This window comes from Eretmochelys imbricata, chromosome 4, assembly GCF_965152235.1.
Source record: "Eretmochelys imbricata isolate rEreImb1 chromosome 4, rEreImb1.hap1, whole genome shotgun sequence".
Lineage (NCBI taxonomy): Eukaryota > Metazoa > Chordata > Testudines > Cheloniidae > Eretmochelys > Eretmochelys imbricata.
Window position 1 is genome coordinate 43,758,392 of NC_135575.1, and position 14,875 is coordinate 43,773,266.

The 14,875-nt window shown below is 42.5% G+C and overlaps 1 protein-coding gene across 2 annotated transcripts in view; it reads left to right on the forward strand.

Moving 5' to 3' along the window:
- Positions 1 to 14,875, forward strand: part of BLTP1 (bridge-like lipid transfer protein family member 1) — a 244,078-nt gene that overhangs the window by 97,645 nt on the left and 131,558 nt on the right. For both annotated transcript variants that reach the window (XM_077815193.1, XM_077815194.1), the window contains exons 23-25: positions 5,947 to 6,123; positions 7,385 to 7,513; positions 12,159 to 12,278. In XM_077815193.1, coding sequence (XP_077671319.1) covers positions 5,947 to 6,123; positions 7,385 to 7,513; positions 12,159 to 12,278 — 426 coding nt within the window. The remainder of the gene's footprint in view (positions 1 to 5,946; positions 6,124 to 7,384; positions 7,514 to 12,158; positions 12,279 to 14,875) is intronic.

Here is a 14,875-nt window from a genome sequence, read left to right on the forward strand (position 1 = left end):
ACAAATGTTTTCAAGATGACAATTCATGAAAAGCATTTAAGAAAATGCCAGTCAGCCTCACCTCAGTCCCTGGAAAAATCATGGAGCAGGTCCTCAAAGAATCAATCTTGAAGTACTTGCATGAAAGGAAAGTGATCAGGAACAGCCAGCATGGATTCACCAAGGGAAGGTCATGCCTGACTAATCTAATCGCCTTTTATCATGAGATTACTGGTTCTGTGGATGAAGGGAAAGCAGTGGATGTATTGTTTCTTGACTTTAGCAAAGCTTTTGACACGGTCTCCCACAGTATTCTTGTCAGCAAGTTAAGGAAGTATGGGCTGGATGAATGCACTATAGGGTGGGTAGAAAGCTGGCTAGATTGTCGGGCTCAACGGGTAGTGATCAATGGCTCCATGTCTAGTTGGCAGCCGGTGTCAAGTGGAGTGCCCCAGGGGTCGGTCCTGGGGCCGGTTTTGTTCAATATCTTCATAAATGATCTGGAGGATGGTGTGGATTGCACTCTCAGCAAATTTGCGGACGATACTAAACTGGGAGGAGTGGTAGATACGCTGGAGGGGAGGGATAGGATACAGAAGGACCTAGACAAATTGGAGGATTGGGCCAAAAGAAATCTGATGAGGTTCAATAAGGATAAGTGCAGGGTCCTGCACTTAGGACGGAAGAATCCAATGCACCGCTACAGACTAGGGACCGAATGGCTAGGCAGCAGTTCTGCGGAAAAGGACCTAGGGGTTACAGTGGACGAGAAGCTGGATATGAGTCAGCAGTGTGCCCTTGTTGCCAAGAAGGCCAATGGCATTTTGGGATGTATACGTAGGGGCATAGCGAGCAGATCGAGGGACGTGATCGTCCCCCTCTATTCGACATTGGTGAGGCCTCATCTGGAGTACTGTGTCCAGTTTTGGGCCCCACACTACAAGAAGGATGTGGATAAATTGGAGAGAGTCCAGCGAAGGGCAACAAAAATGATTAGGGGTCTAGAACACATGACTTATGAGGAGAGGCTGAGGGAGCTGGGATTGTTTAGCCTGCAGAAGAGAAGAATGAGGGGGGATTTGATAGCTGCTTTCAACTACCTGAAAGGGGGTTCCAAAGAGGATGGCTCTAGACTGTTCTCAATGGTAGCAGATGACAGAACGAGGAGTAATGGCTTCAAGTTGCAGTGGGGGAGGTTTAGATTGGATATTAGGAAAAACTTTTTCACTAAGAGGGTGGTGAAACACTGGAATGCGTTGCCTAGGGAGGTGGTGGAATCTCCTTCCTTGGAAGTTTTTAAGGTCAGGCTTGACAATGCCCTGGCTGGGATGATTTAACTGGGAATTGGTCCTGCTTCGAGCAGGGGGTTGGACTAGATGACCTTCAGGGGTCCCTTCCAACCCTGATATTCTATGATTCTATGATTCTATGATTCTATGAAAACTATATAGTAGTAATTCTGCTGGTCATGCATTCTGTTTTTATCACTGTTCAGCCTTCATTCTTAGTTCATACACAAGAGAAAAGGATCTTTTGTCCTGTTAATGTTGTTGCCTTAAAACTGTGTAGAATTTGGGTTTGCATCTGAGCCAGGGATCAAGTAGTTCCACCTCCCTAGTGAGCAATGGAAGACTTGCAGCTGAACCATCTGATTGGCCAACTTGACTGCTTGGCTGGAGGAACCGACAAACATGCTCTTAAGCCCAGCAGCAGCATTTGGCTGACGGTTGGCCAATACTTATGCCTGCAATTGTGATTGCTTCTGTACCAGCCTTGCTTCCCTGCTCAGTTCCTGGTTTCTGACTCTGATTTTGACCATTGGCTCTGACTCATGGGGCCTGACTCCAGCTCTGACCTCTAGGCATGACTACCCATGCCCCAGTCTGTGACAGTTTGAGCAGCTCAAAATAAAAAGGAGTAGCTTCCTTTTCTAGGATGGATCCTACAAAAGCTAATATCCCTTGTTGGGTTTGGTAGATGCCCTGCAGAATTTACAAATCCAGATTAGGGCCCTGCAGGTACAAAACACTGCTTTTCAGAGTCAAGCCCTGCCTCAGGTCCATGGAAACTGAAGATTTGTTTACTAAGCAAGTTCAATCAGGACTTCGGAAAGTTCCCTGGCTTTCTGAACCAATGTTGGCTCCCGTTCCTATATGCCTACAAACCTACCCCATGGACTGGTCCAGGTTGGGGCTCATCACCAGTTGCTGGCCGGTAGGTGCTGGCCTGAGCCCTTCTATTGCTGGAGAAATCTAGCCCCCCTCTGTGCCAACTTGAGAATTTTGCATGAGCCCTTGCAGCTTGGACATAGTCCAACCCCATCTCTCCGATGCAGAAAAAGATCAACACCAGGCATTGGGTCTATTCCTCTACTGTGGAGGTCCAGAACACTTTGCCTTGAATTGTCCAGCATAGGGTTGATCTGCTTGTTGGTCAAGAAAACGCCAGGGGTCTGGGCAGGGCTTGAACTTCACCCCTCGCTCCCGTCCACAGCACCTATTTGTCTTCAGGTAGCTTGATGGCATCTAATCAGCACCCAACACACTTTAGGCTCCTGTTCTGTCTACAACATCCCCGACGATAGAGGTCAGTCTGGAAGCACTGGTGGACTCTGGTATCTCCAGTAATTTTATGGACATAGAATTTTCCCTAAAACATAGGATCCTGACACAATGTAAGGTCATCTCTGATCTAATAGAAGCCATCAGTGGTTCTCTCCTATCCTCAGGCCCAGTTTCACAAGAAGCTTTATCTTGGAGGTCACTGCCCTTCAGCGTCATAGAGAGTCCCTCCCCCAGTTTGGTTTGGTCCAGTCCATTCCCCACACTTGCTGGTCATTCTCTGCATCATGTGGCTTGTTGTTCATGATCCCCACATCCTTTCGGGTTCAAGCAAAGTCAATTTTAATTTCTTGTGCTGCCAGCAGTCCTGCTTCCCTGCTGGCAAGTTCGAGGTTCGAGCTTCTCCCTAGTGCAACTCCAAGCAAGTCCACTCCCCTCCCCCAGAAGAATTTGAAACAGGGGCACTCAGCTGAAGGGGTCCCTACTGACCCCAACAGCCTCCCTGGCAGCCTTGGGGATACCAGCGAAATACCAGGACTTCAGACATTTTTGAAGAGAAGAAAGCTGATGTCCTGCTCCTGCATTGGCAGCATGATTGTCCTATAGACCTCCAGTCCCGAAGATGAGGTACTCAGAAACTATCTCCAAGAGAACCATAAGTGCCATAAAACAGGCTCTGCTGGGTGGTGGCTTGTGTGGAATTATTATAAGTGAACTCTGAGTATGATAATAAGGGAACGCAATCATCCTGGTGATAATTTAAAAAGCAGTGGAGATATTGCTCCAAGATCTATCTGGTTAACCCATTCCATCTGCCCATTGGTCAGAGAGTGATAAGCCAATGAGATAAAAGATTCCATGCCAAGGAGCTTGAAGAATGGACACCAAAAATGGGAAATAAATTGTGGACTTGGATCCGATATATCAGTAGGCAAACCCATGATATCTGAAAACATTGTCCAAGAAGAGACTAGCTGTTGAGCAGTTGGGTGGCATAGGAAGGAATGAAAAGCACTATCTTGAAGAAGATCAACCACAACCAGTATAATTATTCAGCCATGACAGTGTGATATGAAGTCCAGTAACACAGCAGACTAGGGTTTTGGCAGAATGGGTGAGGACTGGAAGACACTGAATGGACTGGAGTGTGCAAACTTGGTCCAGGAGTGCTCAAGTCCTACAATGGCAGGAAAATGATTAAGTAAGATATACCCAGATAATCCTAGTTTGTTTGAGAAGGTCATGCAAGACCGTATCAAAAGCCTTACTAAAGTCAAGATATACCACATCTTCTGCTTCTCTCCTATCCACAAGGCTTGTTATGTGAAAGAAAGCTATTAGGTTGGTTTGATGGGATTTATTCTTGACAAAGCCATGCTGACTATTACTTATTATCTTCTAGGTGTTCACAAATTGATTGCTTAATTATTTGCTCCGTTATCTTGCAGGGTACTGAAGTTAAGATGACTGGTCTGTAATTCCTTGGGTTGTCTTTATTTCCCTTTTTATAGATTGGCACTCTGTTTGCCATTTACGGTCCTCTGTAATCTCTAGTCTTCCATGAGTTTTTGAAGATAATCACTAATGGCTCAGATATCTCCTTGGTCAGCTCCTTGAGTATTCTAGGATGTATTTCATTAGGCCCTGGTGACTTGAAGACATCTAATATGTCTAAGTGATTTTTAACTTGATCTTTCCCTATTTTAGCCTCTGATCCTACTTCATTTTCATTGGCATTCACTATGATAGATGTCCAATCGCTACTAACTTTTTTGGTGAAAACTGAAACAAAAAAGACATTTAGCACTTCTGCCACTTCCACATTTTCTGTTATTGTCCCCCCCCCTCACCCCCAATTGAGTAATGGGTCTACCTTGTCCTTGGTCTTCCTCTTGCTTCTAATGTATTTGTAGAATGTTTTTTTGGTTACCTTTGTCTCTAGCTAGTTTAATCGTATTTTGTGCCTTGGCCTTTCTAATTTTGTTCCTATATTTGTTGTTTGTTTCACACAGTAATAACAATAATGATGTTTTAAGGTAACTGGGGTGCACTGCATCTTTGGGTGTAGAGGATCTGGGATTTCTGTGGATACCGAGAGTCAGGGGCTGGAAATCACAGGGGACTGCTTCAAAGGGACTCAGACTGGGATGCATCTATTGCAGTGGTTCTCAACCTATTTATCATTGTAGGCTGCATCCAATACTACCTATATAGCCCTGAGGATGTCACATGGGCCGCATCTCTGTCTTGACTGGCTGCAGGTTGAAAACCACTAATCTATTGTTAACCTGCAAGGCAAAGACAGGGCTGGCATAGCTCAGAGGAGAGTGCTTGAGTGGCTGTAAGGCTAGCGGTGTCAGGGATCTGACACCCAGGTAGGCATAGGGAAGACTTTGCTCACTCTGGAGGTGGGGTAACAGGGTGACTGACAGTCCTGGGTGTCCCAAAAGCCATTACACCTAACTAGCTGAAAATTGAACAGAGTGCCTTAATTGGCATCAGAGCTGTAGTGTCAACATCAGCTTCAACTTGGGAGTGTTCTGACTTTCCCTGTGTTTGGCTGTAACATAAATAGATCAGTTGGCACTGAGATTGATAATGCCCTGTCATTTGGGGGGCTGATACTTAAACAAGACCATTGCTTTCCCAAAATATTATATAAAGCCTATAAGGAATTGTTGTTTGGAAGTGGTTTAATCAATCTGATGATTACATCAATTATATTTTATTTTCACCCACTTTATTCTAATTTGGTTTTATTTATATGTATTTTAAGGTTTTGCTTAGTTATTTAATTCAGTAAGTAAGCTATATAATTTTGGAAACCGGTGTGGCTTTGAGGTTTTTTTTTCCCTGGTGCAGAACCTGAGAAGTCCCCGGCGTAAATAAAGAAGGCAACTGGCCCACCTAGCGGTGATCCATGCAACTGCTGTATAGTCCTCTTGTAACTGGTGCCCAAACAGGAACCACTGCTGCTTTTTGAGGGAAAGTCAACTTATGTATTATCCATTAACCACTTATATATTAACCCACCATAAGCAACGTGGGTTCCAACACTTTGCGTGGTCTGGGGTGGAGAATGTGAGCCAGTTAACATAAAGGATAACCGATTTCCCAAAACGAATCTACACTCACACTTGTTTTGTCTTTTATTTATCTCTTTAAGATTTGCATATTATCGTATGGCCCGTTGCACGTGACATGATATAAACTCTTCCTTATTTTACTTCCAGATGTTAGCTGAAGTTCTATTTTATTATTTTTTATTTTTCATTGTATGGAGAACAGTGGGATTTTATAGGTCAGGATTAATGTCAGAAAAGTATCTTTTGATGATTAAAAAATACAAAGCCCTGTGTAATCATTCTTTGAGAATAGTTGTCTGTAATTGACTTCTCCTCAACAGCGACCCTCTGTGGATGAACTACTTAGAGAGGGCCATATCAGCCTGTCAGGTCTGCAGCTACGAGCTCATGCTATGTTTTCAGCAGAAGGTCTGCCTGTGGGAAGTGATACTTTAGAATATGCATGGCTGATCGATGTGCAGGCTGGCTGCCTTACAGCTAAGGTTACAGCACCACAGGTATGTTCTAGAAATGCTAGGTAACATACTTAGTACAAGGCTTTAGCTGTGTATACACATTCCTTTGTTGCAAAGCCAGTGTAATGTGGCCTTTTTTGAAGGGACCCAGTGTACATAGGCTCAGTCCAGCTGAGATTCATTTGTGGCTAAAGTAACTTGAAATTAAAGGATTTGGAAATTCAGTTTGAAACTCCAAAATGGGGAGAGAGAATCTCCATGTAAAATCTAGAATTGAACTATGGTCCAGGGGTGTGTGTGAAGGCAGAAAGACAACTGAGCGTACAGACGAGCACTGCTTGAAATTTCAAGTGTAGGAGCCATCTGTCTTAATGTCCTGAAATTGTCCTGATTTGTACTGAATATTCTTGCAAGTAAATATTGTTACTTATATTAAAGGGATATCCATAACCATAATATTTAAATGCACTTTAGATGGCATGCAACATTTCCCTGCAAATAGGAGCATGTATATTGTTACTTTGTGTAGCACTGAACAAGCATTAATGACAGGAGACAAAAAAAGGTGGCAAGTAGACGAATTGCCAGGGAATTGCAGTTTATGAAAATCTTATTTTAAAAAAAAAGGGGGGGTACATTTTACATCATGCTGTGAAAGAGGCCAGGTTCACACTAAATCTCATGATAATAAATTTCAGAGATGTGGGTCCTCTGCCTCTACTTCCAAACTGTCTGGGGTAGCCAGCTCAAGTGTCCCATTTTGATGAGTCGTTGTACGAGTGGCAGTTTGATATCACTGAAGCCTAGGGTATTTGGAGTAGTATGTTAAAGTATATTAGGGAACCCTTAGTGTGCCACCAGCAGCACCTATATGGGTTAATTAATGCACAACATATTAGAGAACTTTAAAAACCACATCTCTGCTGAGTGCATTACCCCATGATGTAGACAAGCCCCAGGTAAATTTTGAAAAATGAGCATTCAATTACATAAAAAAAAAGATGTTTCCCTAAAGAGGGTTAATTGCTTTAGAAGTGGCTAAAATAGATTGGTTTCAAATAGATGAGTTTTGATTTTTGAGTACACTTTGCCATTCATGAAAGAACAATTGCAGAAACTTACAAACTATGTCAAATCAGAAAAATTACAATAGTGGCTAATTGCAAGTAGCTTATCTAGCAGCAGGAATAAAGCTCCTCGTGGTTTCTTTCGTTCTCAAGCTTTGCTAATGTTCTTTCTCTGAACTCTGATAATTTATTTTGAATACTTACTATATTATGATCCTGTTGCTATTTGCTTACAGCTAGCATGTCTGCTGGAATGGGGACAGATGTTTGTGTTTCATGTAATGTGTCGAGAGTTTGAACTGGAAAGGCCAAAATCTGTAATAATGTGTCAGCATGGAATTGATCGTCGATTTTGTGAATCTAAGGTAAAGCTTCATCAATTTCGAGCCTACAAGTTGGTATATTTGCAGTAGTATATTGCAATAGTATTTGAATATAAAGTATCCAAAAGTAGAACAAAGCTATACATGTGGTTTGGAGCATGCAGATATTTTAGTTAGCCATAGTTTGGTAAAGGAAATAATTATGCTTCTTTGAGTGACAATCCACATGGAATCTCTTCTAGGTGCACACACACCCCAGGTGCATAAAATCAGATTATTTTGGCAGCAGTGTCTGTTGTGGCCATTTCTGCACCCTAGATGTCCTCACTCATCTCCACTCCATGGCTTAAAGGGTGAGGTGGGATCAACAGTCTCTCAATTTCTTCTTACCGGCCACGACAGCAAGATAGAACATGTTTAGTGTCCCCCTAATTCTCTGTGCACGGTGTAGTGAGTAGTTAATTGTGTTGCCTGTTGGCAACACACACAAACATACAAATTCCTTATTTTACTCAGGTTCCTGTTTTCAGGCTATTACACCCGGCTATTAATCTCTGCCCCCTTGTAGAGGGACTCCAGCAAAATGGCAGAAGCGACATCTCCTGGGTTTAAATCTTGCACCTAGTGTGACGCTTCAGTGACAACTGATGAGCACTCTAGGTACCTGTGTTTTCTAGGAGAGTGCATAGGTACCATATGTCACTCCTGCTCTAAGTTGACTCAAAAACTAGAAAAGACCATCTAAAATTGTTCCTCCTGGAGTACTCCTGTGCATGCCTCCTTGGACTCCAAAGAGAAGAATGCATTTAGATTTTAGTCTTCTAGTCTGTTCTTCTCTTCATGAGTGCTTCCGTGAATAGAGATTTTATCTTGAGATTTCTGGTTATATTGACCAAGAGGCCTCAGTCATTTGTCTCTATTCTGGCTTTGAACTCTGATAGGGTAGGAAGGAGCTGCTCCAGAGTACAGCAAAATCATAGGTCACCCTCTTTGGTGATTCAAGGCACAAGTCTCCGAAATCTGAGCCATCTTGCATTCAACAAAGAGAGACAGTGGCCTAAGAAGGGCCCCTCTGGTACCTTGGTACTAATTAAAAGAATGTTGATGGTACCCACTAAATATGTGAACAGCAATCTTTCAGTACTGAACTTTCAGCCCTCAGTGCCTTGGTACCTGGCACTTCTGTACAGGCAACTTGGAATCATGTTTCTTGGTGCCCAGTGCATCAGTACCTAGTGTGGTGGGAATCAGGTCATGTATGGTACTTGAATGATTTATCTCTGGGCCCAGTTTTGGAATCTCCTTTCCTTGAGAGCTTGAGGGTGGTGATAACTAGGCCACCAGGTACTGAGCTGTCAGTACAGCGGTAGAGGCACCTCTGTTACCAACTTCACCCTCTACCCAGTTAGGGAGGACACAACAGATCCAGGGCATTCCTGACAGAATGGCCACTCCTTTTCTTAACTCCATCAGGGCATAGTAGTTATTCCTCTTGTACACATTCTCCTTGGGTAGTGCAGTGGGCATCAGGAAGAGACTCTGTAGAGGATGTGTAAAGGACAACAGAAAATTTCCTAGGTCACATAGGAAACATTCTTCCTAGTACTCTCCTGATTTTATCCCCCCACCCCATATCCTTATCAGCCATGGCTCTGCTGGGAGGTGCAGCTGTGTTCAAGTAAGCCTGCATCTTTTGGCTCCTTCTAATTTTACATCCACCCTCCCCCAAGAATCCATATAAACCAACATAGCCAGGTCAGTTAGTGCAGCATTGGATCCTAGAAAGCAGGATAACAAAAGTAATGTGGAAGAAGAACTTATCCTGGCTGCAATCTCCTCTTCTCTCAATGAGTAGGAGTATTAGATTCCAGGTCCATGAGAGGTTATCTTCCATGGGAAATAGTCCAAACAATAGTGGACTTCATCAACTGACATCAAACTCACTCCAAAACATCCCTAAGGGCATGCCTCAGACTTCTGACCTCATACACCTCTGTGGTGGAGTTTGTCAGACTTTGTTTACATGTCCTGCAAGGGTGTTTGAAATTCGTGTATCCACTCAGCAGACATCTGGTGGACATGTTGGTTCTGATCCCACATGAAGTCCTTTCCTCATTAAGCTGGTGGAAAGACCCAAGTTCAGGTGTTCAAAAGAGTAGTTTTTTTCTGCACCTCTACCAAGACAGTGGTGATGAATGCCTCTACCCAGGGAGGAGGGGCTGTTCTAAATCAACTTTAAACTCTGGGCATCTGGGCCCCTCAGGAAGCTCATCCTGAAACTCTGAGCCATCCACCTGGCATGCAATGCATTCCTACCACGACTCCAGATATCCCGTATTCAGGTGCTGGCAGACCACAACACAGTTATGCCTTATGTCAGACAAGGGGGAGTAAGATAGTCTCCACTCTGTCAGGAGGACATGGTACTCTGGAGTTGGTGTATTCTGAATCAGATTACACTAGTGGCTCTGCACCTTCCCAGCCTTCAGAACACCTTGGCAGATCAACTCGATGGGCAGCTCTCAGACAACTGAGAGTGGTCTGGTCTGTCAAAGACTCAGTCCTGCAGAACATCTTTCGCAAGTTGGGATTCCTTGAAATAGGCCTGATTGCCACAGACCTCAACAAGAAGTCTCTGAAGTCTCTGAAGAGAGAGTTTGAGCCTAGGCTTGATAACAGATGCTTTTCTCATTCCTGGGTCATTGGGACTTATCTGCCATTGTGCTGATCCCCAGGAATATTAGGGGTTCTGAGAAAACTGAGGCAAACATAGGACTGATGATTGAACAGCAGTACTGGTATTCAGATCTGATGATCCTCTCATCACGCTATCAGCCTGGCCCAACATATTCTCGCATGGGTTAGATCCTACACCTGAATGGAGCTTTGGTACATCTGACTGCCAGCATGCTGGCTGGCTGACACGTCCACTGAAAGAAGTTTTGCAGCTGAGATTCACACAATTCTGCAAAGCAGGAAAGCCTGACTTAAAAAGCTAAATGGAAGAGATTTTCTATTTGGGCATTTCAGCACCAGCTGTCTTGCCTGACATCACCCATTTTAGCAGTATTAGACTATTTGCTAACTCTGAAACAGCTCCCTAGGGGTCCATGTAGCAGCAGTATCTGTACATCTCCTCCTATCCAGAGCCACACAGTATTCTCCCACCCTACAGTGGATAAATTCCTTAAAGGCCTTATTCATATTTTACCCCCATTTCAGTAACCCCCTCCCTTTTGGGACCTCAGCTTAGTAATAAGCAGAGTTGATGGGTCCCTCTTTTAACCCCTTTGTAATTTGTCTCCTTTATCACTTACCTATGAAGACTGCTTTTTTAGTGGGCATATGTCAGCTCAAAGGGTAGAGGAGATGCAGGCCCGCATGCTGAGTCCCCCTTATACAATGTCCCCCTTATACAATGTTTTGTAAGGACAGAATAGCTCTCAGGCCTCATCCCAAGTTCCTTCCCAAAAGTGTTTCTATTTGAACCAGTTTTTTCAGGTCCCAGTTTCTTGCCTAAACCTCATTCAGACCCAGGGGAAGTTGAATACACTTGATGTATTAAGGCATTGACATATACCTTAAGAGGAAGAAAACATTCAGGAACACACCTAGACTGTTTGTAGCCTTTGCTGATAGGCTTAAGGGTCAGGCAATATCCTCTCAGAGATTATCTAAGAGGGTCTTTGAAAATATAAGGACATGTTATAAATTAGCCAGATTATATCCACCTAATCATATTAGAACTGATTCTGTTTGAAAAATGTCCCTATTTCTGAAACTTGTAGGGCACCGATGTGGAGCTCGGTCCACACCTTTAGAAGACACTACTCTTTTTGGTATAGGCTTCCACATCCCACGCACAGTTTGATAGGACTGGCCTGCAGTCATTGTTTAAATAGGACAACTGCTGCCTACTTCCAAGCAAACCAACAATTGGGTGTTACCAAGAGTGGAATCCATGTGGACTGTCAATTGAATAAAGAATACTTACCCCACGGTAAGGACAGGAGGTCAGACTAGATGATCATGACGGTCCCTTCTGACTTTAAAGTCTGAGTCTAACTTGGAGATAGCTTTCAGAGTAGCAGCCATGTTAGTCTGTATTCGCAAAAAGAAAAGGAGTACTTGTGGCACCTTAGAGACGAACCAATTTATTTGAGCATAAGCTTTCGTGAGCTACAGCTCACTTCATGGGATGCATCCGATGAAGTGAGCTGTAGCTCACGAAAGCTTATGCTCAAATGAATTTGTTAGTCTCTAAGGTGCCACTTGGAGATATGTTGTTCACATAGATTCCATGGTCTGCGCTCCTCTCCTGTCATTAAAGAGTCTTAAACTGGGATCCTGTATTGGTGAGGGAACTGATGGATGGATGGTCCGCCTCCACCATTTATGCCCTCAGCTGAAATGGGTACAAGGACATCTAAGGTGAAGGCAGGGCCCTTGGACACTGCTGATCAAAAGAATTCAATCTCATGTGCACGGGGTACATTTGCACCAAGAGTGGAATCCCATGCGGACAACACATCTCAAAGAATCACTTACTGTAGGGCAAATAATCCATTCTTTTTGGTCTGATTTGTTCTCTGTCAAGTGAGAAATTGAAGTATAATAAGGAAAAACTTGTTAATATGAAATTAAAACTCTAACAAAATTGAGTGCTTTGTTTAAATATCTCCTCCAGATGAACTGTGTTCCTGGGCCATGTCCAGCATCTGACGATTTAAAGTACACTATGACACGCCTTGCAGTAGATGGAGCAGATCTGTATATTGTAGAGCATGGCTGTGCCACCAACATAAAGGTGAAAATATTTTCGCCCCTCCTTTCTGTGATAATTGCGATATTCTTTTTCTTTTTCTCTCTGCCAAATGAGAAAGCACTTCCTATATTTTACACAGACTAAATAACTGAATTTATTGTCTGGAATGTTTGTTCTGCAGTAGTACTTATTTTGAAAATTAGAAGATTAAAAATATATTTAAGAATTTGGTATTTCATGAAAAAAATAGTCGTTGGAGGCTTGAACGTTTTAACCTGCCTAAGTCCCAGTTTCAAAAGTGACTTTTTAGGCTCCGAAGTCTCTTAGGCAATTTTGAAAGTTTTACCATAAGTCCATTTACAGTGTCCCATAATAAATTTGTGCTAGAGCTGGCAACACAATGCAGACTTCTTATGTAATAGACCATGGGTCAAATTTTCAAAAGTATGTTAGTCCTATTTTCAGTATTTTTTCCAATCTTCCCTCTTCCGCAAAATATGTGAAGAATAAAAATATTTCAGTCTTAAAAATTGAAAAGTGTGATTTTGAAAGTTGGTATCATAGATTTTTGGAGTAGCCATATTCTGAAGGAAATTTATTTTTATTTTCTCAGTTTGAGAGTTTGAAAATTGGGTTTTGAACATGTACAGTAAGTGTTATAACTAATCTTGTTAAGCTGAGCATCTAAGGAAAGATTGGTGAGCATCTGCAGCTGAATTAGCTTTGCACTGGCCTGATTAGATGGCTAGGCCTGGATCTGATGCAGAAGTTAGGTGCTTACAGGATACAAAGCAAGGACTTCAGCCAATGTTGTTTTGTGGAGGAGAGGGGCTCCCTCCTGTGCATTTCTGCAGAACTGCTAGACTTATGCCTAGTCAGAGAAATAGTGTATGATTATGTAAAGACTGTATTGTAATACATAGATTCAAGGTGGTAGAGTTGAGGTTCTGCATCTGAGCACTCAGTGTGTCAGTTCTTGAGGTGTCCCGGCCTCCAATATGAGAGAGAGACTTGCTTGTGCTTAACTGAGGGTCAGCTCCATGATGCCTCCAGTCTGTTAACCCAAAGGAGATTGTTTAGGTGGCTATGTCGGCCCTTATTTGGCCTTGCAGGTTAAACATGGGTGTACCTGAGTCCATTGAAACATTCCCTTGTCCAGCCCCTTCTGTGCACGCTGAACACTCACAGAAATACCAGGTCTGCTGCCTGCAAGGAGACAGTGTACACATCAGCTTACTCAATTCAATTCAGGATCAGCACTTAATACATATGAGATAAACTTATTATTGTTTTCACTATAAATATATAGCATCAAAGATGCAGATTTAAGAGATGGTAAGTAAGGATAATAGGAACAGGTCACATATAACACAAAAGTATAACATGCTTTCTAGGGATTACATTTAATTTACAAGTTAACCTTCTGTCTAAGTCATTTATCTCACCCCAAATGTGCTCTGCAGCATTTCAGCAAGGGCTGGTTGTGATCCTGTTTTCATGAATGTAGTCGCACTGCCCAAATACTTTCCTAGGTGTAAGATAAAGAGGTGTGTTTTTTCCTTCTCCTTATGTTCCTCGAAATTCATTCTCCCTCCTAGAGATAGGACAGCCCCATGAGGTTTATTCCCCAGTGCCCTGTCACTCTGCTGACATTCCTCTGTTGATTTCATATGTAAATAGGGCTTCTGTTATGTTGGCTCCCAATGCTCAATTACATGTGAACCAAGAGACAGGCGAACATATATCCTTTGTCTGGCAGAAACCCGTTTGTCAACCCTGCCTTGATACAGACTTTAGAAACATATTTTCATTATACATACACAACATCTTACATAATATCTGTCCATACATTTCACAACAATATTAATGACCAGCATGATGCTGGCTTTCATTTAAGGTGTTACATGACACGCTCTTTGGTAAAACCAAATGTAAGTACCAGGACCAGGATATTCCTGCAACCAGTTGGCATTAAAGGGTGTAGCTTGATTCTTTTTAATGGTTAATAATTATATTGATTGCCAATTGATACTAATTTAATGAGCTGGGGGGATATAGGGTCCTTGTCCCAGAATCAGGCTCCACAGAATTAAAACTGACTCAAAAACTAACAAGTTCAATATCTTGTAGAGAACCCTGGAGTATATGGCAAAACATTCATACTGAGGGCAAAGCAAAGTCTTAGCCACTTTTATTAAAACAATTAGTGAGGACAAGAAAGATCCAAACCATATAAACAATTAGCAGTCAAATAGTATTAGGGATATCTCCAGTGTCATCACTGCATGTGCTCATATACTTACATAAAATGGTCCGACAGCTACCCTAAAGTATGTAAGGGTCATAGGCCTACTTTGTCTTAAGCAAGTTAGCATAAATAATGTCTTACAGGATACAGGCCTGTAGGTTCCTTGTGTTACTGCTAAGTAAAATAAAAGGCTGAGCTACCTCTATGGGCTACAGAGGTTTTAGGGTTGGACTCAACTATGCAAGTTTGTTGCTCTATCCACAAAGTTTTGTCATCAATTAGTGTATAAGTGCTTCATAAAGTAAAATACTGTTGTATTCAAAATAGATATCTAATAACCATTCTTTCTGAAGGCTATGTAATAGCAAAATGAGGATTTTCATACTGAGCT